The 27,553-nt window shown below is 49.8% G+C and overlaps 1 protein-coding gene and 1 long non-coding RNA gene across 2 annotated transcripts; both read right to left on the reverse strand.

The window, feature by feature from the left end:
- Positions 1–4,632: 4,632 nt before the first annotated feature.
- Positions 4,633–11,278, reverse strand: LOC116744522. Its single transcript, XR_004347074.1, has 2 exons — positions 6,858–11,278; positions 4,633–6,189 (listed from the first exon to the last, which is right to left on the reverse strand). It is a non-coding gene; the product is annotated as an uncharacterized LOC116744522 (long non-coding RNA).
- A 173-nt stretch (positions 11,279–11,451) lies between these two features.
- EMC8 (ER membrane protein complex subunit 8) lies at positions 11,452–27,513 on the reverse strand. The gene is made up of 5 exons (XM_032613418.1): positions 27,028–27,513; positions 18,623–18,699; positions 13,211–13,280; positions 12,450–12,544; positions 11,452–11,921 (listed from the first exon to the last, which is right to left on the reverse strand). Exons 1-5 carry the CDS (start codon positions 27,256–27,258, stop codon positions 11,762–11,764), a joined length of 633 nt encoding a protein of 210 aa, XP_032469309.1. The 5' UTR covers positions 27,259–27,513; the 3' UTR covers positions 11,452–11,761.
- Between the last annotated feature and the right edge of the window lie 40 nt (positions 27,514–27,553).

The following is a 27,553-nucleotide window of genomic DNA, read 5'->3' on the forward strand; positions in this document are numbered from 1 at the left end:
GACCCCCAGGCTGACAGTTCCCGCCCACACTGCCAGGCTTTGACCACCGCCCAATCCCCGGACCCACAGGGCTGGGGGGCAGGGTGGAGCTGCAGGGAATAGCCGAGCAACAGGGTGGTAGCAGCCAGGGATAGTGGTCTCAACCTGCCCACACTCCCGGTGGCTGGTCACCCCCTGCCATCACGTCCTGGCTCTGTCCCGCCTCCCTGGCTGCTCAGGTGGGAGGCCCACCTGGGATGCTTCTCTGCCCCAGCTTCCGTCCACCAGAGGGACAGCCCTTACCTAGGAACTCAAGCTCCTCCTGTGTGTCTGCGCACCAGCTGTGGCCTTCACCGCACTGAAGGGCCTGTGGGCGGGGCCTGCAGGGGACTCTTCTCTACGCCTTCTGCTCTCAGTGTCCCGACGGCTGAGTAAAGGAAGGGCCAGGAGTCAGCTGGGTTAGAGGCTGCGGGGGGTGGGGGCGGGGGCGGGGGGCAGCTCTGAGCACCCCCCCCCCCGATCTTCCTGCAGGCCCAGGGGAGGTGTGGGGTCCACAGGGTGTCTGAGGCTCTGCCCGCATGAAGCTGGTCTCAAAGGTGGGCTGCTGGGGAGACACATTTGGGAAGAATGCCAAGTGACTCCTTGCTGAAACTGGAAAAATACTTAATTTCCTTTGGGTCCCAGGCTGCTCCCCATCTGCTTTGCTCCCCCAGGCCCCCAACCAAAATGCACTCCCCTCTTCTCTGCTGCCGGCCTGCCCCACTCGCCCAGGTCCACTCCTGCCTCAGTTTCCCTCTGCCCGGATGTGGGTGGTGGCCCGGCGTGTGGCTGCGTGTGCAGAGCATCAGCCGGCCTGGATAACCACACTCCCGTAATTATGCGGAACGCTGCTCCACCTGGATAATCCCGTAATGCCTGGAGGAGCGGCGCCTTCCCCCTGGGGTTTCTGTGGGCACAGAGCCTGCTCGTAAAGGCACCCCAGGTCTCCGTGAGTCTTGAGAACGGCCTCTTTGCCCAGAAGTAATTTAGCAGAGAGCTTGGCTGACCACGGGACAGCCATTTTACCAGCAGGATCTGCAAATGGCTTTGAGCTCCTCAAAGCGAGTGAGGCCGGCACTGAGTAAATTCCAGGCATTAGAGGTGATGAGCAGAACGGCTGGACTCTGGAAGGACCAGCTCTGAGCTGCAGGGCAGGATGAGGTGGGAGGCAAGGATGGCAGAGGCAGAAGGTGACACCCACAGTAGTCTTCCTTAAAAGTCTCACAGAGGGACACGTCCTAAGTAGGCGAGGAGAAAGGCACAGCCGAGCTCCTCAGACAAAGCACTGTTGCTCCCTATTGGCGGAGGCCTAGTATTAAAGCCGAGTCTCAGGAATACGCCAGCCCAGTCGAGGGAGCCACGGAGGCTGCTGCTTCTTCGGATGCCCGACACTGTCACAGCACGCGAGATTGTGCCGGGAGGCCCAGGACATGTGTGTTGTGCGCAGGGGGGGGATTCTGCTTCTTCACATTTTCTTCCCATGAAAAACTCTTGTTTTCAATTTGCTTCTCCTTGATGACTTTACTTGAGCATATATATATATATATATTTTTAAAATTTATTTATTTTGGGCTGCGCTGGGTGTTCGTTGCTGCGCGCGGGCTTTCTCTAGTTGCAGTGAGCGGGGGCTACTCTCCGTCGAGGTGCGTAGGCTGTGGCTTCTCTTATTGCAGAGCACGGGCTCTAGGCGCACGGGTTTCAGTAGTTGTGGCACGCACGTTCAGTAGTTATGGCTCGTGGGCTCTAGAACGCAGGCTCAGTAGTTGTGGTGCACAGGCTTAGTTGCTCCGCGGCATGTGGGATCTTCCCGGACCAGGGCTCGAACCCGTGTCCCCTGCATTGGCAGGCGGATTCTTAACCACTGCGCCACAGGGAAGTCCTGCTTGAGCATATTTTTGATGTTACTGGCCATTTGGATATCTCCATTTGGGAAGTACCTGATCAGTTGGGTTGCCTTTTTAAGAAAATTGGTCTGAAAATTTTAATATATTTGGATAGATATATCGAAGTCTTTGTTGGGTGACTGTATTATAAATACCTTCTCTCGCTCTGTGACCTCCCTTTTCACAGTCGTAATTTTTTTTGAATGAACAAAAGTTTTGACTGTAATGTAGTACAACTGACCACTTTTTTTTTTTTTTTTACAACTGATCACTTCTTTAGGTGTCCTGTTTAAAAATCTTTGCCAAGCCAAGGACGTGAGTATATCCTCCTGTTATTTTCTGGAAAGCTTATCATTTTACTTTTCATATGTAGACCAATAATCCATGAGATACCACTCCACACCACCAAAATGTCTCACATTCAAAAGACTGACAACGCAGCGTTGCTGAAGGTACGGAGAAAGTGGGGGGCAGATGTTCAACTGGTAACGTCCCCTAAAAAGCTGAACATACACACCCCGACAGGCTCACTTCTGCACATAATCCTGAAAGAAACGTGTACGTACGCTCACAAAAGGACAATACAAGAAAGTTAGGGACTTCCCTGGTGGCGCAGGGGTTAAGACTCCGTGCTCCCAGTGCAGGGGGCCTGGATTCGATCCCTGGTCAGGGAACTAGATTCCCACACCCATGCCGCAACTAAGAGTTCGCATGACACAACTAAGGAGCCTGTGTGCCACAACTAACGAGCCCGTGTGCCGCAACTAAGGAGCCCAAGAGCTGCAACTCAGGAGCTGGCAAGCTGCAACTAATGAGCCCACCCGGTGCAACCAAACATATAAATGAATTAAAGAAAAAAATTAATTGCAGCAAGATTTGTATCAGCCCAAGTCAGGAAAAACCCCAAATGTCCATCCACAGTGAAATAACACACAACAAGGAAAATGCATGAAAAATTGCTGCATGTAACATGAATGAATCTCAAACACAATTCAAATACATGCTGTACCCTTCCATTTAGATAAAGCTCAAAGACCAGGCGGAACTAACCTAGGTTTGGGCATGAGGGGCTCCTGGGTGCTGGCAGTGTTCTAATGTCCTATATTTGGAGCTCGGTGGTGGTTACAAGAGCCTGCACCTGCCCACTGTGTCCACTTTGTGAAAATTCACCTGTGATTTGTACACTTTTCTATACACCCGTTATATTTCAATAAGTCAATCTTATTAAGAAAAAAAACCTCTTGCCAAATATGTCTGAGATGGGAACATAGAGAACGTAGGACGTGAATATAAAGGGCAAACTTAACGGCTCTGGAAATGAAGTGATTAAATAATCCAGAAAATATCAATTACATTTCTTTCAACAAATTTAAATCTAAGACTTCAGAATTCAAAAATAAAGGACTGTAACATTTAGGGGAGAGGATATTCAGCAAATGGGGAGATTTCAGATGATTCTGCTTTTTCAGTTCCTACCTTTGTCCGACTTGAACAACAGCAGGTCTCCGGGGGTATGTCCCGCACACCAGGGCCTAGGACAGGGCCCTGGGGACACAGGAGGCAGCTGCACGGAGCACTCTTGGTACAGAGCCGTCTCCAGGAAGTGGGAGGTACTGACAGATTCCAGATATAATTTAAAAATTAAAGATAATCAACAGGTCTTCCTAGGTATAAGATAACTTGCGACGCAGGGAAAGTATAAAATACTGTCCTTGCCCTGCCGTCCTGGGTCCAGGGGCTTGAGATGGCTCAGAAGCTGTGAGTCCCGCGTCACCTGCCTGCTTCCTGTTGCTCAAATGTTTACGGCACATTCATGCATTCCGTGCGTGGCACATTTCAAGAGAAAAAAAATCAAAGAGCTTCCTGCTGAGACAGAGTTCACTCAGGAGACCTGAATCCCGCCAGGGTGAACCCTATGGAATTGTGATGCTTGAGCTGCTGACCTGTTGAATTAGCAACTTCACAGGGTCGGCCTAACGGTCCGAGTCCTCTGTCCCTGGCTGAGTGTACACAGTGGGGTAAGTCACTTCAGTTCTGAGGATCTCTAATTCTACACAATAATGCATGGATTCTGGTCAGAGTTCAGGGTTTTTAAAAGTATGGCCTGAATTACCTGCTAAAAACTGACTTTTGGGTCCGAAATCTCAATGAATTTGGATTCTCAGTGCCTGAGCCCGAGAATCTGCACAAGTTTTCTAACAGTTTCCTTGTAATTATGCGTTTTACCTCTTAATTTACACTGTAAGCTCGTCAAATTAGGCTTCCCATGCTTCCCACTTTGCATCTCAGTATCCAGGACATTAAAGGTCTCAGGAGATCCTGACGACGTGACAGCTTTCCGTCGCGTCTTCGTGAACAGGGGGGAATGGGAGGCTGGCAGAATGGTAGTGACTTCTAGTTTCTTTTGGGTTTTCTACTGTGAACAGACACTGACATCGTAGTCAGCCAGAAACTGCATTAAGACTGGGGTGGGGGCAGGAGCGAGGCCAGGCAGCGTGGAAAGAGGAGGAGGGACACGGCTTCTCTGCCCCTCGTCTCCCAGGAGAGGCCCGCGCCCTGGGATCTGGCCGTAGGAGTCCTCAGGCAGTCACTTCTAGTCCGGGCCTTTGTTCCCCACCTGTGAAACGCAGACCATAACACCCTTCCACATCCTCAGGGCTGGGGTGGGGGGCATGGACTGGGAAGACAAGTGTAAACGAAGGGTTAAAGAAAGGTAAGCTGCTGTTACTGCTGAGAGAAAATGCTTTTATTCACTCATTCATTCAATAAACGTTCACTGAATGTTTACGATGAATAAACACTTAACATCTTTCTTAGCAAAGGACTAAGTAGGCTTTTACCTTGAGGGTCAGTCTGGCCAACAGTATGTTGTAGAACTGTTAAAACATTTGCATCAAGAACCTTATTCAGCGTAGCCCAAACACATTCTACTAAGAGCTAGCACATGTATTAGTACCTCTGGTCTTCACAGCCTCCCTGCAAGTAGGTGTCATCACCCTCCTTTTTCAGACGAGACCAGAGAGGTAACTCGCCCACGGCCACAGAGCTGAAGTAGCCAGCTGGGACGCACACCACACACCGCTGCAGCCTGGCGCCGCCGTCTAAGAACCGGGGCGACGAGGCACTTCCCAGGCAACAGGAAGATCAGTTTCTGAGAACACCCTTCTCTGAGGAATGACCATCTCTTCAGTAGTGAGGTCAGCGCAATGGAGAAGGGCAGCCGGGGGACGACAGCGGGGTCCACTCTACACAATTCACGTAACCCTCAGCACCCAGGGCGCACCCAGGGCCCTCAGCAAGCTCGGGTGAGTGTCCTGTCGCGGGGCAGACTCCCCGACTACGGGGGCTGCGCTGGGTCCGAAGCCTTGTCCAGAGAACTTCACAAGCACGGGTAGATCGCCTTTTACTGCGCTTTGCAGATACTGCATTTTAAAAAAATTGCAGGTCTGTGGCAACCCTGTGTTGGGCAAGTCTATTGGCACCATTTTCCCAAGAACATTTGCTCACTCTGTGTTACATTTTGGTAAATCTCACAGTATTTCCAACTTTTCCACTCTCGTTATATTTGTTATGGGGATCCGTGATCAGTGATCTTAGATGTGACGGTTGTAATTGTTTTGGGGCGCCACAAACCACACCCATGTGAGAGCAAACAATCGATAAATCACGCGTGTTCCGACTGCGCCACAGACCAGCCGTTCCCCCCTCTCTCCATCTACTCGGGCCTCCCTATTCCCTGAGACACAACAATATTGAAATTAGGCCAATTAATAACCCTGCGGTAGCCTCTAAGTGTTCAAGTGAAATGAAGAGCCGCACGTCTCTCACTTTAAATCAAAAGCTAGAAACGATGAAGCTTCGTGAGGAAGGCGTGTGGAAAGCAGAGCCAGAGGCCCGTTGTGCCAGTTATGGGAGTTGTGAATGCAAAGGAACAGTTCTTGAAGGAAATTAAAAGCACTGCTCCGGTAAACACACTGATGAGAAGAGGAAACAGCCTTACTGCCAATACGGAGAAAGTCTGAGCGGTCTGGATAGGAGATGAAACCAGCCACATTCCCTGAAGCTACAGCCTAATCCGGAGCAAGGCCCCAACTCTCTCCAGTTCTACGAAAGGCTGAGAGAGGGGAGGGAGCTGCAGGAGGAAAGTCTGAAACAAAGGTCGGTTCGTGAGGTTGAAGGACAGAAGCCGCCTCCGTAGCGCGAAAGTGCCAGGTGAAGCCGCAGGTGCTGAGGCGGAAGCTGCAGCAAGTCCTCCAGAAGCTGTGGCTCAGGTCATCCGTGAAGGTGGCTGCACTGAACAAGAGATGATCACTGTAGAGGAAACAGCCTGCTACCGGAAGAAGATGCCTACTAGGACTTTCCTAGCTGCAGAGGGGAAGACGATGCCTGGCTTCAAAGCTTCAAAGGACAGGCTGACTCTCTTGTTAGGGGCTAATGCCTAATGTTAGGGTGACTTTAAGTGGAAGCCAATGCTCATTTGCCATTTCGAAAACCCTAGGGCCCTTAAGGATGATGCTAAAGCTAGTCCTCCTGGGCTCCATAAATGGAACAACAAAGCCTGGAGGACAGCACATCTGTTGACAACACGGTTTACTGAATATTTTTAGTCCCACTGTTGAGACCTGAGGCTCAGAAGGAAAGGTTCTTTTCACAATATCGCTGCTCACCGACAATGCACCTGGTCACCCGAGAGCTCCGATGGGGACGGACAATGAGATTAATAGTGTTTTCATGCTGCTAATAACACAACTTCCATCCTGTAGCCCATGGATCAAGGAGTCATTTTGACCTGTAAGTCTTATTATTTAAGAAACACATTTCTTAAGGCTCTAACCGCCACAGTGATTCCTCTGATGGATCTGGGCAAAGTAAATTGAAAACCATGTGGAAGGGATTCCCCATTCTAGTTGCCATTAAGAACATTCGTGATTCTTGGGCAGAGGTCAAAATACCAACATGGACAGGAGTTGGGAAGAAGTCGATTCCAGCCCTCATGGACGTCTTTCAGGGGTTCAAGATTCAGAGCAGGAAGGAACTGCAGATGTGGTGGAAACGGCACGAGAACTAGAATGAGAAGCGGAGCCTGAAGAGGTGGCAGAATTGACGCAACCTCACGATAAAACCTGAACGGATGAGTTCTTACGGATGGACGCAGAAGGGGTTTCTTGAGATGCGTCTACTCCCTACGAAGATGTTAAGACTGCTGAAATGACAACAAAGGGTTTAGAATATTCCATAAACTTAGTGCACAAAGCAGCGGCAGGCTTTGAGAGGACTGAGTCCAGTTTTGAAAGAAGTTCTATAGTGGGTCAAATGCTATCAAACGGTATTGCAGGCTACAGAGAAGTCAGTGAGAGGGAGTGTCCCCTGATGTGGGGAAATTCACTGTTGTCTGATTTTAGGAAATTGCACCGCGGCCTTCAGCAACCACCGCCCTGATCCGGCAGCAGCCGCCAACACTGAGGCAGGACCCTCCACCAGCAAAAAGACCCCGACTCGCTGAAGGCTCAGATGATGGGTAGTACGTTTTAGCGATGACGTATTTTAAAATTAAGGTACGTACATTGTTTTCTCAGACATAACGCTATTGTACACTTAACAGACTACAGTATAATGTAAACATAACTTTTATATGCACTGGGAAGCCAAAACATTCATGTGACTCTGTTGCTTTATTTCGGTGATCTGCATCTGAACCCATAGCATCTCCGAGGTGTGTCTGTATTCGGAAACGCAATTACTTACTATAGGCTCACTGACTGTATCCGGAACTTTTCTCAGACAGCGCTAAATACAGGACGCTATTCTGCTTCATATGGTAACGCAAGTTCAAGCCAAAGGTTTCCTCCACTCAAATCGAAGTGCAGCTTCTGCTGGCACTTGTCACACTACTTTGAAAGCAAAAGACCAAGGAAGACACAATTTTTGGCGGTTCTAAAGCTGGACTAGATCCCAAGAAGTTCATCGTTAAGGGAAAAAAAGCTCCTTAGAAGAATGGGGATTCATTTTGGAGAAATGCAAAGCTTGATCAGATTTTGCATCCCGTTCGAGGAGATCGTAAGCATTTTAGGAGTAACAACAAGTCAACGTTATGAGGATACAAATATCAAAGTTGTCCCCTGGATGCTGAAGTGTGCACGAAGCCAGGTTAACACGCCACCTGAGAGGCGGCAGGAGGAACACAAACCAACATTTGCTGCCAGGCTTTCTACTGAACCGAAGAAAAGCATCTAATGCTTAAGAGGCACTGAGTTGATGGGAAGGCTCAAGAAATGTCAATTAGTAAAACGAAAGTCTATTTTAAAATTCAGCTCTCTTCATTAAAATTGCTGAAAATCTCCGCAGGGTATGGAGATGGATGCTCAGGGTTATGTTTCTGGCTTCTACTTAACAGGATGTCACAGAGCAGCTACCGTGTTAACACAGTTAAAATACTAAAACGGGGCACTTTTGGAAACAAATATTTTTCCTCTGAAGGCAAAACTAAAAAGGTAGGTCAGAAAAGCTGAAAATGACTACACACAGGAACAAGAGTTTTCCAAACACATCAATCAGAAAAATGAGCTATTAAGTCAAAGCTACTTAGAACTTTTTACACTGAGGAGGCTTAAAAATACCAGATGCCTGGAAAACTTCAATTACTCAAGATTTCTAACTTGCCTTTTATTCTAGGTCAATCTAATTTCATTAGGACTAGCAAAGTCAATTTTTCCTTAGTATACGCATTGCTTTTTGTCGTTTATGCCTACCTTTTCACATTTAGTATGATCAGTTCTTTTTTTTTTTTTTTTTTTGTGGTATGTGGGCCTCTCACTGTTGTGGCCTCTCCCGTTGCGGAGCACAGGCTCCAGACGCGCAGGCTCAGCGGCCATGGCTCACGGGCCCAGCCGCTCCGCGGCATGTGGGATCTTCCCGGACCGGGGCACGAACACGTGTCCCCTGCATCGGCAGGCGGACTCTCAACCACTACGCCACCAGGGAAGCCCCGAGTATCGCCAGTTCTTAGACATGGAAAATGGCATTTTTACATAAACCAGTAATTCATCTGTCCCACTCACTTCATGATGGATAGATGCTATGGAAGACAGAAAAATGTCCACCAGGATTTTAAGCATATGGCTGGTTCTAAGGGGATATCGCTACACCACCCCCCCACCCCGGCCCTCCCCCTTCCCCTCCGACCCCTTCAGATTTAAGTAGGAAAGGGTTACTCAGGGGCATTTTGACGGACGAAGATCTCTTCAATGTACAAATATACTTTGTGTTGCTCCTTTAAGTCTTTTCTAGGAAAAGGCAGAGTATGAGTCCATTTCAGTGGCTAACTGACAGGCTCTCACTTTTATGCTGCGTGGGGAAGAATGAAGACTGTTCTTAGGGCCAGGAGACTGGAGGCTCAGAGGCCACACAGCAAGGCTTGGAGAGGTAACAGGGAGGGGAGCCCAGCACAGGGCCTGGGGCTCCCCTCAGAGGCTTCTGCTGTCTTTACAAGCATCCAGGAACAGTTATCTGCACTCTGGAAATCTGTTTTTGTTTTTTTCACAGATACGTTCCTCCCTTTAGAGTATTTAATATGCTTTCTTTTGAAAACATAAGCCCGACTCAGCCATAGACGGGGCGCCTGGTTCTAGGCTGAAATCCAAACTGGAGAACGGTACATGTTCCTGGGAAGGTGGTGGCATCAAGAACAAGAATTCCACAAAGAGGTGAAAATGAGGGAAAATAAGACTATCCTTGCAATGCCTCCAAAACTAGCCTTGGCCACACCTTTTGTTCCAAACAGCTCTGCCAGTTCCCCTTGACCTTGACCTGGAGGTAGCACACGTTCATTTTAATCCCAGGAAAAGAGAGCCTTTTCTTTTTCTTTTTTACTTTATTTTATTTTTATTTATTTATTTATTTTTGGCGGCGTTGGCTCTTCGTTGCTGTGCACGGGCTTTCTCTAGTTGCGGCGAGCAGGGCTACTCCTCGTTGCGGTGCGCGGGCTTCTCATTGCGGTGGCTTCTCTTGTTGTGAAGCACGGGCTCTAGGCGCGCGGGCTTTGGTAGCTGTGGCTCGCGGGCTCTGAGTGCAGGCTCAGTAGTTGTGGCGCATGGACTCAGTTGCTCCCCGGCACGTGGTATCCTCCCAGACCAGGGATCAAACCGTTGTCCCCTGAATTGGCAGGCAGATTCTTAACCATTGCACCACCAGGGAAGTCCCAAGACAGCCTTTTCTGTGGTAAATGCTGGCAATAACTCTTTCTTTTTCGAGACAAATACAGACCCATCTGGGACGAGACTGCACTGCATTCCACTTGTGCTGGCCCTGGCGTCTAAGTCGAGGAGAGTGAAAAGATAAAGTGTACCGATGCATCCATCACCCCTTCATTTGTCTTCCCCACGTGACTTAAAGTCAGCTTAAAAAGCCAAGGGCGAGCAGCGTTTGAAGAAAGAAGAGAAAATCTGGTGGACCAGATAAAGCACATCTATTGTAAGCAATGCTGAAATGTTTCCTACTTGTTAATTAAGAGAAAATAGTGAATGCCGTGTCATAAACCTTTTCAATAGATTATCCGATTGTTACAAATTTCCTTCATGTAGTCCAAAAAAAGACAGTAGCAAAGGTACAGTTCTCTGAACTCTGCGTGAAATAATTCATGTAAAAAAGAAAAAGATGTAATGGAACCATAAAGTTTCCCCATCAGTTTCCTACGACTGGGTTAAAAAGCTTGACTGATTGTTTCAAGTATAATGATTACAGACAGTGCAGTATAAAACTCCGGGACCCTAAGTTTTGTTCCGCTTTTGTTGCTTCAAATACAAAAAAAAAATAATTGTTTTGAAGACATAAATTAGAACCATTTGGACAATCATGCAAGTCAGTCAGGAGTCAGGACCGATTCTTGCCTTTTTAAGATAATCTTAGCATGGTTCCACTTTTCTTTCGGTTCCACGGGTTTACAAGCTTTCTGGTTGAGGATTATTACACTGTGCTCCCATCCAAGCTGCCTTCCCAACAATGTTTGTTTTTACCCTTAATGATGAAGGTTTCTCAGGCAACTGTGGCATTATTCCTGCGTGTAGAGTCGTGGCAGCTACGGAAGCCTGACAGCGGGGGTGGGGGGGGGGTGGGCGGGGGCGTGCTGTTCGTAGCTGCTGACACCAGCACACAGCTCTCAGACACTGCTCGGCACCCGCACGCTACGTGCCTGCCCAATCCCAGGTCTGGACGATATTAACTCAAACAGGATGAAAACTCACACGCACTCTCATTTGGGTATAAGATCTGGACCTTTTTTTTTTTTTAAAGATAGTTCATAAGCCTTAAAAAGTATTCTTTCCAGGGCTTCCCTGGTGGCGCAGTGGTTGAGAGTCCGCCTGCCGATGCAGGGGACACGGGTTCGTGCCCCGGTCCGGGAAGATCCCACGTGCTGCGGAGCGGCTGGGCCCGTGAGCCATGGCCGCTGAGCCTGCGCGTCCGGAGCCTGTGCTCCGCAATGGGAGGGGCCACAGCAGTGAGAGGCCCGCGTACCGAAAAAAAAAAAAAAAAAAAAGTATTCTCGGCAGATTATAAAAGGTTAAAATCGTTTAATAGGAACAATCTTGGACAAGCAGAAATAGCTTTGATTTAAAGAATTATAGCAACGTACAACTGGGAAGGACTTCACGGGGATGGTCAGATGGGACAGTCTGTGCCTGTTCTCGAGGCTGTGCATTAGAAAGACGACTGATGGGACGTTGTGCCCTCTTTCAAGGCACATGCCACTTCTGAAAACTGTCAGCTTTCCACACGGGCTATGAGAGATTTTATTTACATTTAAAAATAGCTTTTCTTCTTCAGTGTAGTGGAAATGCCCAGAGGCCAGTCACTGAGATCCCTCCCTAACACAGGTGCAGAACAGCTTTATTGATCTCTGGATTTGTCCAGTCATTCCGAATGTCATCCAGGTGATTATCAAAATCCACGAGCGCTTCGTAGGACCGGCTTTCCAGGAGTGATGCCGAGATCCTCTGGGCCTCTGGCCAGTCTTCACAGTAATCGCTACGAGGTGAAACAGGAGAAATCAGCCTCTTAATGAAAACCGGTGGCTTTTCAATAGAGTAAACAGGAAACCAGCCACATGCAGAGTGGTATAAAGGAAGACAATACTGAACACCAACAAACACGTACGTTTAAACACATGAAGATGTACGTAAAGAATTTGAAACCTGAAAGAGTCACCCTCCAAATGAAATTCTGAAAAAGCTGGAAGTAGATGACTGATTACAAATAAACCAAACCAAATGCCTGGAAAGAGGGTGTGGCTTGGGGAGGGGTGCCCTGGGGTTGAGGCGGGAAGACCCTCGAGTGACACTCAGGTTGTCTTGACTGCTTGGAAACCCTGTAGGCCTCAGTCCTCCAGGGGTCGAGGAACAGGCATGACTTCTGTGTGAGGTTTGCACACTCCTCTGGGGAAGACGCTAACTTAAAAACCCAGAAGGCTGGGATCAGCTTTCCTGTGGGAGCTGGGTGCCTGGAATGGCACCAGCGCACGTGGCACGTGGGCCATCCTGGGAACAGGGCACTCACTAGTGAGGGTCTCGGCAGCGCCATTTGTTTTCGTGGTGTTCGTACACATGGATTGTGGGTACCACACAGTCCATCGTGAACTTAGTGTTGTCTACCTGCAAAGAGACAAAGGACATGCTCGTGAACAGAGCCAGCACTTCTGCTGCAAGTCTGCAGGCCCTTCCTCGTGGCTCTCCCAGGACCAGTGTCAACACTGCCCGTGGCAGAAACCCCACCTCACAGCGCATGACACCACGAGAGCACGGCCCAGGTGTACTGTGTCATACCGGAGAAACACTAAGTACTTTACTGCTTTTTCACAAACGTGAAGCTTCCAAACTTTACTTCTGCCTTCCCTGTTAGAATCCCATCTGAACTGAGGTTTACAGGGCTCTTGATGAGAGCTACTCCCCTCCCTGGCTCCCTCCCAATGGTTCTCACACTTGAGATTGAGTGAGAATCATCTGGAAGCTCACTGAAACACAGACTGCTAGGCCCCTAGAATCTGCATTTCTAACAAATTCCCAGGTGGTGGTGGTGCTGCTGGCATGGGGACCCCACTGTGAGACCTACTGAAGTGGAACGCCCCCCACCCCTGGAAATCGGTGCGCCGGGACAGCAGCGGCCTGTGGCTCAGCAAGTGTAAGCGTGCAGCTGCGAGCAGACTGCAGAAGGGGCCCACGGTCCGATGAAGTACCCGCAGAGAGGAAAACCGCTGACATCAACAGATAAAGCTCCACGTCAGCACACAGAAGACTCAGGAGCGAGTGAGAGTGACTTACCATGATGAGAGCCGTGTCGCTGAAGCCCTCGGCGATCCTGGAGGCCACCTTTTCTGCAACCTGGTTTGGACTGTGAGAGAAGAACCAGCGAGGTTACCGCATTCTAGTTAACGCCGTTCAACGCTGTCTGCCTAAGGCAGAGTGAACAGCAATGATACAAAGACCAAGGGCACCAGCAGGCTGCCCGAGCTTGTTACGCCCGCCCGCTTAAGTAGCTTCTGGTGACTGCGTTCCCCCTGCAGTGACTGGTGAAGATGGGGAATGCTGCGTGGGCCATGTGGGGCACAGGGGAGAGCAGGGCCCTTCCCCCATCAGGAAGCCCTGGGAGGGGATCTTGAGAGGGTGTCTTCTAAAGGGAAAGTCTCCCTGGACCCCGGGGGAGAGCGCCACCCAGGGCCTGCAGACAACTGTACTGCTGAGAGCTGCCCCAGGCCAGCAGCCTCCAGGGCCCACCTCCATCTTCGCCCTCAGCCGCTGGAATGGAGTCAGTTGCTTTTCCTTTTTTTTAGTTTTAAAAATCCCTAAGCCATTCCAGATCTTCTCAGTGCTCGTGAGCCTTCCCTGGGTGGCTCTGGCCCTGTGCCCACCGCAACCTTGATAAATGGCAACTTTCCACCTTACGTCAATAGGGTGACTTGGACAGCGGGTCTCACGCGTCCCTGCGCCCCCCTCCTCCCGCCCGCAGGCCCATCTACTCTGACACCCCCCCCCGCCCCGGGGCCTTACTTAGCTCCCTTCCCCCACAACGGGCCCAGCTCTGATGTCAGATCTGAGTCTCTTCCTTTTTAGGACAAGAAAATTAACCAGTTCTGTCCAGCCACGGTCCAACTTCTCTTCTCGCTTTCAACCATATTTCTTCAACCTCTTTAGTAAGTTGACGATCCTGTCCCTCTCGCTCCATTTCCTCACTATGCCGTGCAGTCTGGCGTCTGCACCCTCACCCCGGAGGGCCAGCACCCCGAAGCCTCCCTACGGCCTGCCAGGCTCCCAAGGCCCCGCGGCTGGAATCCGGGGCGGCTGGAATCCGAGGCAGGCAGGCCAGCTTGTTCCCAGTTTCTCTGGCTGAGGTGACCTTTCCCACTTCTTTCCAGCCCCGCTCCAGGCGCCTCCGCTTTGCCTCCTTCATTCTCCCTGCCGCCCGCCCCCTTCAGCCTGTCACGGGAGGCATGCGTTTCTAAAACTGCCTCCTCACCAGTCTCAATTTCCAGGCTCTTCTTAGAAGATAAAAGCCCCCCGTGCTCAGGCAGGCAGACCCAGCCGCTCTCGCCACGGGACCAGCTACCGTTCCCACCCCTGGAGCATCACTCTGTGTGCCTTCCATCCCAGGGAACTGTCTGCGCGTCTCCTCCTCACACACCCCTCCCCCCACTCAGACCTTTCCGGGTCTGGAATGCCCTTCGGCGCCCACCTCTGCTTACTCAATTCCTTCCATCTTTAATGCCCAGAAAACACCATCCTCTCTGGGACGTCTTGCCAGCTGCCCCAGACGAGGTCCATTCGTCCCCTCTCTGAACACTTAAGCCTTGGTATGCAGTTGTCTTTTTGTGCAGCTTTTTCCCCTGCACAATTAAGAGTCTCAGCTTTCTGAAGCAGGGACAGAGCCATAAAGAAACACACTATACAATTACGATCGTTTCTTTGTGATTGAGGTGAAAAAAGCTGGTTCAATGCTTTATAAAAATAAGTTCATCTAATTATTCTATTTTCACTTTTAAAATTGAGAATTTATAGAGATGTGTGATTATTTACCTGCAGTATCTTGTTAAGAAAAATGAAACAAAAAAACAGTTTCATAGAGAAAGGGCCTCAGGTCACCCCGGAAGGCCCTCAAAGTGAAGGCAGCGCTTTACCCGAGTCGTAGTGGGACCTGCTGACTCACCCGCCCACTGCAGAGAAGGCGCACCGCGCTCGCTCTGAGTCTCTGCGGGTCCTCGCTCACTCACACCTTACGTGCGAAGGGAAACGAAGCCAGGGTTTGCTAAGAGCGTGATCTTCTCCCTAGGAGCATTTGCCACAAAGAAACTGGCAAAATACTATGATCCTAACGTTTATTATTATCGTAGTGCTTGGTGACTTTTATTGGGAAGGGGATCGAGAAACATTTATTATGTTTCACTTCAGGTGCCCCCAAACTCACACTTAACACGTGTTCTTTTGAAAGAACTTAAAACTTACAATAGTTAATGAATTGCCAAAGTATTTCAAAGAACTACCAATTTTGTTTACCTCTTATTTGTACTTCACACTTAGTCTCTAACACCGACCTGCTCCACTCCTAATGTCAGATTGTCACATTGTGACAGTCAGGTCAGTACTTTGTTTCCAACTAGGCTGCACAAGTCCTTGTTCCTGGGAACAGTCAGCTGCCAAATACAATGGTGGGGACCCTGGAGATGGAAGCCACTTGCCAATCCCCCTTCCCAACCCACACAAAACTAGGCATCTACCTGTGATTGAGATCTTACGTTTACATCTAAAAGCTCTTTACTGAGCAGCTACCTCAGGCCAAGGCACTGGACCTGGTACTGAAATCTATCCCTCATGAAATGTTTATCATGAAGCAAAGCTCCAGCAATTATGAAATGATCAAATAAAACTTGATGGGATAACCTGAAGTTTTTAGGTTACAAACACCTCACAGTTCTTTTTTTCCGATTAAAACAGTGACTGAATGATCCTTTTTTAAAAAAGGTAATCGCAGGACTAGTAACAGGACCGGCCTCTACTTGGAATCAAACACAGTTAATAAGCACGCTGCATGTGGCTTCGGTCTGCCCTCCTCACTACCACTCTCCGAGGGATGAACTCTTTAGCTCCATTTTACAGACAGGACCACTGAGGCCAAAGTGGTGAATCAGTAAGTCACTGAGGACTTGAATCCAAGTCTAACCTGGCTCCAAAGCTTATGCTGTGAGACGATGTGAATCAGCCGATGTTTCTGAAAGAGGAGCAAAATTTTAGCTAGGCGAGGCTGAAGAGAGAAGGGAAGGTTTTCTAGGTAGAAGCAAACGGTACTGAAGAAGGAAGTCAGCGTGATCCCAGCTTCTGAGCTTCCTGGCTGTGTGGCTTTGGTGCAGCGAGCGTCTCCGGCTGGAGTTTCTTCAGCTGAGTGCCCTTGTGAGGATTCGAAAGGATGACACCAAGAAAGCCCCAGGCCAGGCACAGTGGTAGTGACTGGAGGTTTACTCCAAACACGCTGGGGGGGTGGATTAGATCCCGGAGTACGGCTGAGGCTCACGGGGTCAGAAGGGATCCAGAGGGTTACTGGACACACTTGTCTCACCGCCCACCACTCTCTACAGCTCTCACCAACGGCTGGTAGGCACTTAGACACTGGCTTCAGTGGGAGGATGAAGACCTCCTGAGCAGAGCAGGTGAAGGACCTGGGAAATTCTAGAAGGTGTGAAGAGCATGAAAGTGGTGTCTGAGCAAGATAGTTCTAGGCTGGGCTGCAATGAGGTCCCAATAGAGGCAGGACGGTGAAGAGGCCATGAGCCAAGTGAGGCAGCGGAGGGGAGAGCCCGTGCGGGCGCGTCTGGGGGCGGGGGAGGAAGGAAGCCAGCGCCATCACCTCTGGCCCTCTCCTCTCCTTCCTGCGAGAACAGCTGCGGGACAGTACTGTCTGCTTCCAGGAAACCTTCCAAGGACGACTCCCTGCTGCTTACAAAACAGCGCAATGCCTCACAGCCGGCAGGGTGCGTGCGGCCCACACTCCTGCCGGTTTCCACCCAGTGTCTGCATCACGCTGTCCCCGCTCCGCACTCTTCCCTCTGCTCTCCACGTCTGCACGTGACGGGACCCTGCCACGCGCAAGCATCCGGTTCAAACGACACCCCTCCCCGGGGGCCCCTCTGGTCACAGCAATGGACTCAATGCCCGCCTGCCACTGCTGGACAGCCCTCTGTGCCGCCCTCCCGGCATGGGGCCTGGGGGCCTGCACCACAGGCCTAGGTTTCGGTGCCTTCTGTGTTCAATCCAGCAACTCGAGGGCAAGGGCCAAGAGTCCAGCTTGGCTCAGCACAGAGCTTGGCCCGGGACAGGCTCTTTGTGCCCTGCAGCCTCTTTCGTGTAACAAAGACCAAGACTGACACCGGCCATGAACAGGCCATGAATACCCCCAGCTCATCAGCACCCGGGAGGCAAGGGGGGGCTCAAGAGGAAGGCGTGGTCAACAAGAGATGCACCTGAGAGAGAGCCCGAACGGCAGCGGGCGGGAAGAGCGTGGGAGCCAGGCTTCAGAGGGCGCCCCTGCGCCGTGGCCCACACAGAGGCTTTCACGAGTCTGCGCCGGTGACCCTGTCTCCCTCTGAGTCCCGACTGGGCCCAGTCCTCTAGGGCAAAACGGCTTCCATCCCTGAAGTGTTTCATCAGCTTATTGTATTATGCCCTAACGCTGTGAGTCCAGCCTCTTGCCTTTGCTGGGCAAGCGGATGTGACTCCAGGAGACACTTCGGTCTGGGGTCCTTCACCGCGTCCCAGGCCGCCTGGCCACGTGAGGGAAGCGTGCGAGGGCACCCCGGCTTCTGCCTCTGGCTTTCGGCTGGTCAGGGTGCTGATTCCTCTGGGACTCGGCCTGTGAGGTCCCATCAGGCTGGCTGCTGGTCGTACCCTCGACCACAGGGCACTCTATCCTCGGGCTGGACGTCTTGACCCAAGCCCCCTCACCCCTTCTGGCAGCGCAGGTACCAGCTTTCGTCACCAGCTCCAGGTGACTGCACCACCCTCTCCTGAGTTCTCTTACATACCGTTCACACCTCTGGAAACAACCGCCTTATTAAGTCCTCCACAAATTATCCTAACTACAGGGTGTCAAGTGTTTTTCTGCTGGGACTTTGACGCAGAAATAAAGCAAAGACCTCAGCTTTGCTCATTAGTGAGAATCACAGTGGGTGCAAATAGCTGGATAAAAGAAACCGGAACCTAACATGAAAGAAGCAGCAAACACTGCATTTTCATCAAAGTCTCAGACCTTAAGAGCACCACACCTACAAGTTACTCTTTTTTTTTTTTTTTTTTAAGTTACTCTTTTTTTAACCCCCCCAAAGAGTGGAGTTCTTTCCTAATTCTATGCCCTACATCATTCCCACCCTGGGAATGGGAAGCAAGACACAGCTGAGTGGGGATAGAAACAGGAGGCCCTGGACTGTTGCTTTCATTATATGAATTCCCTTCAAGCAAAATAAAGAAGATACAGAACAGAATCCCAACGTTAATATAAATGTTTAGAATTACTGTTGTTTGGAATTACCCATACCGCAGTCCCCCTGGAATACTATAAACAAGCAAGGAGGGCCCAGAGGGGTTCTAACAGATTTTGCATCCTGAGACCACAGAGGTCAAAACGTGTATGAGAGATCATCTCCCTCACAGTATCATTCTTTCAGACCATAGAGGGGTTTTGCATGGACATACCTGGCATCCTTTACTCGCTCGTTAGCTTGATAATAACCAGCAATCACATAGCTATTATCTTTGCACCATGAATCAATCTGAAAGAAGAATAAAATTTGGGAAGAAAAGGTGAATGATTTTCCCTTAAATATCAAGTCTCAATAAACAGAAGGAACCCCCAGAGGGAACCCCCCCTCCCCCCCCGCCGGATGCTGGGACAAGTCAGATATAAGGCGTGTATTCTCCTCCCTATAAGAATGAAATGGGGGAGTTCCCTGGTGGCCTAGTGGTGAGGATTCCAGGCTGTCACTGTCGTGGCCCGGGTTCAATCCCTGACTGGGGAACTGAGATCCTGCAAGTCGAGGAGGACCGCCAAAAAACAAAACAAAACAAAAAAAACAAGAATGAAATGGGTGTTCAGGGGAAAGAAGGTCACCCCAATTTGCTTTCCACAGTCCACGTGAGGCCAGAGAAAGCAAAGAAGAGCCTGGGCTCCCACTCTCACTGAGGTGGGGTGTCTTCTCACAGAGGAGGACCCTGTAATGACTGGGAAGGGTGGGGCTGGACATGAGGAATGACCTCCTCCCCCAGTCCCAGCAGAAGGCCCCAGTGCAGACATATATTAAATGGGTACAGTGCCGCGGGTGAGGTGAGACCAGAGTTACCCATCTTCTCTGACAATATGAAGCACTGAGGCATTCTGGGGCTTGAATAAGCCTTAAGATCATTTAAATCAATCCTTCACAGATAAGCAAACTAAAAAGCTCGGAGAGGGTCTAAGTTTGCACAGCCAGCTAGCACAGCCAGCCTGGGAATATAAGTCTGTTTCAAAGCCAACTGCTTTAATACCGTATCTCAGTATTCCTAGCAACACACCATGAAAAACCCATCATGCCGGGACGTGGGGTAAACAGGCAGGCGCGTGCGCGCGCACACCCTTCTCTGTGGCATGTTTTTAAATGGGAGCATGGCAGCGGATTTTTAACGTTTTTGGTTTTATAATGCCACTCTTCTCTCATCAGATTTAGCATCCTGCAGGTCTAAAGCTATTATTAAAAGCAACAAAAGGCCATTCTGTTTTGCCATAATGGAATTTTAATAATACACTGCAGTAAATTCTATCCTCAGTCTGCAAAAGAAGAGATAAAATTGATCCTCGAGTTTTTCAAAGTAACTGGTTAAAAATGTTTTTCTTTTCTTTCTTATTTTTTTCCTTTTTAAAACATAGCTCTACTGCTCCTTTTCTCAAGTTCTGGTTTGGGTCTCCAACAGTCTCCTTTATGACTAAAAGCAGACATTACAGAATGGTTACAGACCAAGGTTCCCTCGCTCACACAAGGATTAGAATAATAATTCTGGCTTCCTAAGAGCTCACAAATTACCACATTTGGGCAAAACCAAGGCTCAGTGAACGAATTAGACGTTTTGGTCATCCACTCAAAAGACGAGAGCCATGTCTACAAAATGTTTATAATGGCTCTTTCACTGTAACGTTGATGCAAATTATTCCGCAATTACTTATATTTTGTTTCTATCAGATCTTAAAGGAATGAGTTCTAGAAACTCTCTACTGCTGCTCACAGCAGCAAATTCTTTCATTTCTTTCTAAATGTATCTCTATGTGGTATCAAAGGGCATAGCCCTGTTCTAAAATTTGGCATTTGGTCCCATTCCCTGAACTCAAACCCGTTAAGTTAGCCCATCCTTTAGTGTAGCCCTCTCAGTCTTTGTTTCTGATCAAAGACTGGTCTCTTGAGTGTGTCCTCACTTGAGGTGACCCTCACCCCTGCCTACTTTGGTGTCCCTCTCCCAGCCCTGTGGTGTGGGCTGTTCTTATAGCCAGAGTCACAACTACAGATGGTATCCTGAGTTTGGCTACTGTCCTGGCTTCCTAATGCCCTTGTAACAAATTACAAAAACTTAGTGGCTTAATACAACACAAATTTATCTTACGGGTCAGAAGTCTAAACTGGGTCCGCTGGGCTGATTCCATCTGGAGGCTCTAGGGGAGAATTCGTTCCTTGCCTTTCCCGACACCTAGGGGTCACCACATTCCTTGGCTGGTGGCCGTACCACTCTGACCTCTGCTTCTGTCACAACTCTTCTCTCTGACTCTTACCCTGCTGTCTCTTACGAGGACCCTTGTGATGACACTGGGTCCATCAGACAATCTAGGATAATCACCACGTCTCAAGATCCTTAACTTCATCTCATTTGCAGTCCCTTTTACCACGTAAGGTTACACGTTCATAGGTTCCAAGGATTGAGGTGTGGACACCTTGGGGGGCCATTTTTTGGCCCACCACAGCTACGTTTAATATAAGATAATTATTTTCTGCTGCTGCTATCCTGACCATCCCCAGCAGTAGTCCTTTTTTATGGCCATGCTGCGCCAAGCTCATGGCCATGAGCTTGCGGGATCTCAGTTCCCTGACCAGGGATCAACCCGCACCATGGCAGTGAAAGCCCAGATTCCTAACCACTACACCACCAGGGACTCCCACAGCAGTCTTCAGCGAGCAGTCTAAGCTGCTCCCAGATCCCTTTCCTGGGCTGAAGGTATCGGTTCAGGACTCAATCCTTAGCAAACACGTGGTGTCACCTCATACCTGCATTCAGAGAGCAGAGGAGTCACTTGACATGAAGGATGATTCTTGTGACAAACACAATGCACAGCTCAACTTACACTTTACCTAACGAGGGGTGAATTCCTGTATGTAAAACTCCAAGGGCCTAACTAAATTCCAGCAGAAAAATAATGTCAGGACCTTGAACTTCTAGTAGAACTCTTCTTTTAAAAAATTTATTTATTTAATTTATTTTTGGCTGCGCTGGTTCTTTGTTGCTGCGCGTGGGCTTTCTCTAGTTGCGGCGAGCAGGGGCTACTCTTCGTTGCGGTGCGCAGGCTTCTCATTGCGGTGGCTTCTCTTGCTGCGGAGCACGGGCTCTAGGCACGCGGGCTTCAACAGTTGTGGCTCGCAGGCTCAGTAGTCGTGGCTCGCGGGCTCTAGAGCGCAGGCTTAGTAGCTGTGGTGCACGGGCTTAGTTGCTCTGCGGCATGTGGGATCTTCTCAGACCAGGGCTCGAACCCCGTGTCCCCTGCATTAGCAGGCAGATTCTTATCCACTGAGCCACCAGGGTAGCCCTTTTGTTTTGTTTTTGTTTTTTTGGCAATGCCGCATGGCTTGCGGGATCTTAGTTCCTTGACCAGGGATTGAACCTGGGCCCTGGCATTGAAAGCACTAAGTCCTAACCACTAGGTCACCAGGGATCTCCCTAGTAGAACTCTTTGAAGAGGCTGACCCAAAAGTGAACCAGGCACAAAAGCTCTGGCTTGGCTTTAGAAACCTTTCAATGATTCAAAAAAGAACGACCAGGTTAAGTCTGGATGCCTGTTGACAGGCACGTACAGCCTGTCCGCAGCTGTCCAGATTCAGACACAAGTGGCCCCCAGTTGAGGAATGGAGAACTGGCCATCAGAGCCCACAGAGGGGACGTAAACAAGTTTCAGTGGAACCAGACCTCATCGGTGAGAGTGACCCGGCGGGCAGTAAGAGTCAGGGTGTGGGAGGAGGCGAGCAGTGTGGACAGTCGGGAGGGTGGGGGTGGGGCAGGCAGCTCTCGAGGGCCCTCAGAATCCTGAAGTCAGCCCAAACGGCAACTCGCTCCCTCCCAAGTGGGGCCGGACAAGGTAAAAGAACTGAGCAGCTGTCCGACCGCTGTTCTCAACGAATCCGCTTCCACCTTCCTCACCTTGCTGCTGAGATGCCCTACTCCCATGATGCACCTTGTGAACAATCAAAATGAAACAGTTCAGGGCAACACTCTGAAGCTCGTCAAGTGACTCTGAATACAGGGTCCAAATCCTGCATTTGCTTATGTAGTTTCTTTTACTTTTCAGAGGGAAAGAAGGACACTTTCACCTTGGCATAAGTCTGCCACCCTCTGTTCAATGCCCTCTCAGGCTCGTTCCATTCCAGACACATAGGAGAACGACTGAAGGCCCTGGGCCCAACTCATCCGTTCCCAGTTAGACTGCACAAAGAAAGCAGCTTCTCTCAGCAATCTCGCTAACATTTGCACGTATGAGGCACTTTGTAATTTTCAAAGCACCATCACCCACCTCAGGTGGCTATATAACAGCCGTGAAGTAGGCGAGGCAGGGAGCTGATGAGAGCCACCCCCAGCAGGGCGCTGCTCCCGTGTTTGCCACTTACAAGCTGGGTGTGTCTGTCAGCCTCCCTGTCTGCAGCAATGAGCAGGCCTTGGCTTCTAAAAGTAGAGGGGTTGTTAGTTTCACGGAGAAGAAAAGCTCCTTCTCAAGCCCGCTGCCGATTCTCCTCTGGCAGGAAAGGAGCTGGCTCCAAGGAGGAAAAGCCCTGGAGGTAAATGGCATGGGGACAGAGGGTGAAGGTCAAGGGGAAGAACTGAAAGGAGAGCCCAGAGCAGCCAGCTCCCTCTCCCAGGCCAGCACGTTTATGTTCTGGAGAGAAAAAGGGGCAGGAGGAAGCAGGGGGCTGAGCCGAAAGCCAGAGGGGCAGCAGCGTGTGCGGATGAGTGGAGAAGGCACATGTGGAGGCAGCAGAAAGAATTCTAGACCAAGTCACGGTGACTAGACCAACCGGCAAAGAAGGAAGTCCTGGAGCAGAATGTAATGCAGAGCAGCTCCACGGCACCAGGAAGCCACCGACCGGGGGAAAGGGCAAAGAGGGCTTAGGGAAACAGCAGGTTTATGCTCATTTCCCTACTGACATTTCATGGATTTTTGCTTTTAGAAATAATTCCATCACTACCTACGTCAAAGGGTTATAAGGATAAATTAACAGGCATAAGTACTTAAAAAAAAAATAGAAAGCACCCAGAAATGCAGGGATTTTTTTTTTTTAATGGAAAATTATAATGAAAAGCCTTGCAAAGGAATCTGAGGCTGCCCTTGATGGACTGCATATCAAGTCAGTCTTTCCCACTTATCAAAAATAACTCGGCGACTTCTCTGGCCCCTTTCTCTAGGACCAGTGAACCTCGCCCGGGAGCGTTCCCAAATAAAGCTCACTTGAAGCTTTAAAAAAAAAAAAAAAAATAACTCAATACGAAACTCCCTGAATAGAAACAAGCTGCGAGAATTAGGCCTCGTTTATACAATTTTATGGAGTTACATGCTTTATTAAAACTACATCTTCTATAGCTGATAAACCATGGCTCCATACACTGAGATTTTTTTCACTGCCTTCAGGTTATAAAGTTGCTAAGTCAAAAGCTGAATGATATAAACTTAAATATCTTGATTGTAATACAAAATTTGTGGATGGACTCAAATTGCAAATTTTCCTTTATAACTTTATTTTGAAAGTTATTTAATTTGTACCCAGTTGAAATCTTTCTCGTATTTTTCAAATTCTGAGTCTATGATTCAAAGTTCTGATCAACAGAAGAAAGGTAAGCACAAACCACCACTGCTTGGCAAGGATAAAACTTTGGCTGTTAGTTTCTACTGTTTGAAAAGAAGCTAAGCGCAGAGAATCTAGTTTGCACCTAATTTTGCTGGACAGCAGACCCAAACACTGAAGGGCACATCTGGGGACATGCTGGAAGGCGAGTCTGGAGTGCAGGGGGAACAGGGTCAGAACAAGGCCTCAAGCAGTGCCCCTTAACAAGCTGTGGCAGTGGGCCTGCCTTAAGAGTCAAGGTCCCCTCTGGGCATCTTCCCTCCCCAGGTAAATGGTGGACACAGCCCTAATCCTTGGGGAAAATTCACGTAAAGGCGACTCCGAATGCAGCTGCTTACCGCTGGTATATTTAATTCGTTCAAGTATTGCATTTATATCTTGTAATAGGAACGTAACCCTTTAACTCTGCAGAGCTTACTTAAGGATGAAAAGAATTAATCCTATTTTGACAATTCCAAGTGAGGCTCAAGTTTGCCTTTAAGATGCTCTTTATTTCTGATAGGATTTTCTAGGGATTTAAAGCAACACACCTTTTCCTCCTACCCACCCTGGCTCCACCTTGGTTAGTCTGCTGACTTCCCTTCTTCCACCCACCCCGCAGAAGCTGGAGTTCCTCAGGTTTCTGTCCATGGCTCTCTACTCATTACACACAGTCCCAGCCAATAGGACCTGCTCTCACGGCTTCAAATGTCATTGAGAAGCTACTGGTCCCCCATCTACGTCTCCAGCCCAAGCCCACCCATCTTCTGAGTTTCAGACCCATTTTTCAGCCGTCAACACTAGGTCATTTTCCCTCAACGAATGGTGCCACTGTCCTTCTGATGCTTAAGTCAGAAATAGAGGTGTGTCACCCTTGCTTCCTTTTCCCCATGTCCCCACACGATTAGCCACTGAATGCTGTGGATTCTCCCTCCTGGCTCTCTCTGGTCTGTCTCCTCTGCTTCCACAGTGCACTTAGTTTAGGCCACCTCTCTGCCTCTAGTATTATATACACTCCCGTTTCCAACATCCTCTTTGCTGCAGGCTGGGGCAATCACTCCAAGACACAAATGTGACCATGCAACTGTCCTCCAGTGGCTTCCCTGTCCTCATGATGGAGCCCAAACTCCGCTGTGTGAGCTGCAAGGTCCTCTACAATGAAATCTGCCCACTGCTCACCTCTCTCCATGCCAGGTCGCTTTATACTCTACACTCTAGCTCTTCCCGAAGTACCCCTCCCCCCATTTTCTCCTGGTCTTTGCACAAGCTACTCCCTCTGCCTTGAGTGGTTTTCCTCCATCCCCTGAAGGAAGGCTGGGTTACGAGAACCTTCCCCACTTTCTGCTTAACTCCTGATATGGCACTTATTCTTCGCTACTGTACTTGTCCGCTTGGTCCAAGTTCAACAGCTAAGCAGGTACAGTGTTTGATCCATAGCCATATCCCTCCGCCAGCACAGGCCTGACACTACTGGACAACTGAATAATCCTGCATTAATGCTACTGGTTAACCTAGTTCCCGAAAGTGAATGCACTTCACATATCCAATCGCCACGCAATTCCCTTGATAACAAAATAATCAAGACAGGTGGTTGAAAAGACTTGAAGTAACAGACACATGCACACCCTAGGGATGTATTGGTACTGACAAGCTATTTCTTCAGGAGCTAAAATGGTTGATTTTATAAATATCATCTACTTCTTATCTATCTCCTGCCCCAAGATGATATGAAGAAATTCAGACAATGACTCACTTTAAAAGGCATTCAAATTCTTCAGGAGCTAAAATGGTTGATTTTATAAATATCATCTACTTCTTATCTATCTCCTGCCCCAAGATGATATGAAGAAATTCAGACAATGACTCACTTTAAAAGGCATTCAAAGATGTGCCCAGTAAGCTTAGGCGAGGACCGTTTGTCTAAAGATACTTTCTGCTTACCAAGACTTTACATGGGTGTCATAATTAGGTAAATTACAAAATGAATTCATTTTACTTGTTGGGAGGTATAGAGAAAGGACTTCTAGCTACACCTTCTCAAACTTAACTACCTTTTGCATAATCAACTAACTTTTTTTAGTATCATAGTTTATACGTATATGAAAAACTGTACCTCAAGCCAGGCAGGTCTGAGTCTACAGTTTATTTTTCCCTAAGGTTTCAACTCAAATTTATCGGTGTTCTTTTTTCCTTTATGGGTCACCATACCTCAATAAGCACTGCCTAGGAGTCAATGACCAGCCAGTCTATCCCTATGCCACATCTTTTCTCACTGTACTTCAATAGACCGACCAGTCGTGAGCAGACCCACAGAAGTGTGCGGGCTGGAAGGTATGTCTGCTCCGGCTTTTAAATTCCACAAACCTGCCATCTGCGGGTTTTAGCTTTTAAAACCACGGGTGCATTCTAGATGTCACTAAGGAGGACAGACGAGCTTCCCTTACAAGGCGCTCAGGCGCATTCTCGGGCCGCAGTGCCCGTGAGGCCAACGCTGCCTCTAAACGTGTCTCCACCCTCGGGGTCCGGGGCACTAACGTCGGAAGAACCGCAGCCTTTACACCCACGGCACACACGGATCCGGCCCCGCGAAGGTGCGCAGAAGCCAAACCGCAGTGTCAAAACTTCCCGTGACTCAAAATCCCAAATACAAACGCTGTCAAATCATCGCTCAGTTAACGACGGCTTGTTTCTATAAAGGATATTGGTGTGAGAAAATTAATGCATTATTCGTCGCCTAAAGCGTCTAAAAACACCCAGGACGGTTAAGATCGCTCCTGCGGCCGCTGCCACCACGAGCGGCCATCTGCGGGGCCTTGCTAAGTGCAGGCAAAGTCCTATGCCCCCTCGCGGGTCGTCCGTTCGTGGTCACGGGGCTACCTCGGAGGTGGGTCTAGACTCCGGCTGGACCACTGTGAGCTTCCAGCTAGGACTGCTCGGAAGCTGATCGCCAGGCGGTCTCCTGCCCTGCTGATTCCGAGGCAGGACCCTTCCCGCGCTTACCAGGGTGAGGGCCACCTCCAGCATGGGGGCGAGGGCCAGGGTGCCGTGGAAGAGGGGTATACAGTCCACGAAGAGGGTGTGGTGGGCACCCGGGCCGCCCAGAGGAAGGTGCTCCTTGCGCGGCTTCTGCTTCTCGGCCACCAGCAGTCCGTTGACGGCGCAGTGCGGGTACTTGGCGCCGTGCAGCACCATCTTGCAGTAGGCCTGGGTGGTCAGCTTCACCCCGGGCATGCTGAGCCCGGGAGGGCCCCGGAGGCCCGGCGCCGGCCGAGGCCTGGATCCGCTGCCCGGCCGTGCGGCGCCTCAGGGGAGAAGTGGGACGAGGCGGCGGCTGCCTGGCGCGGCCCCGCGGCTGGCGGAGGCCCCCACAGGCCAGGCCCCGCTCGGGCTCGGCTCCTCTCGACGCCGGCTTCCCCCCGGGAGAGACCGATGAGCCCACGTCAGACTCCCCTCGCGCCTCTCGCCGGGCGCCGCCGAAAAGCTGTCTCCCAGCGGCCGCCGGAAAGCAGCCCGGCTCTTCGTTTTA

Source organism: Phocoena sinus, chromosome 19 (assembly GCF_008692025.1).
Source record: "Phocoena sinus isolate mPhoSin1 chromosome 19, mPhoSin1.pri, whole genome shotgun sequence".
NCBI lineage: Eukaryota > Metazoa > Chordata > Mammalia > Artiodactyla > Phocoenidae > Phocoena > Phocoena sinus.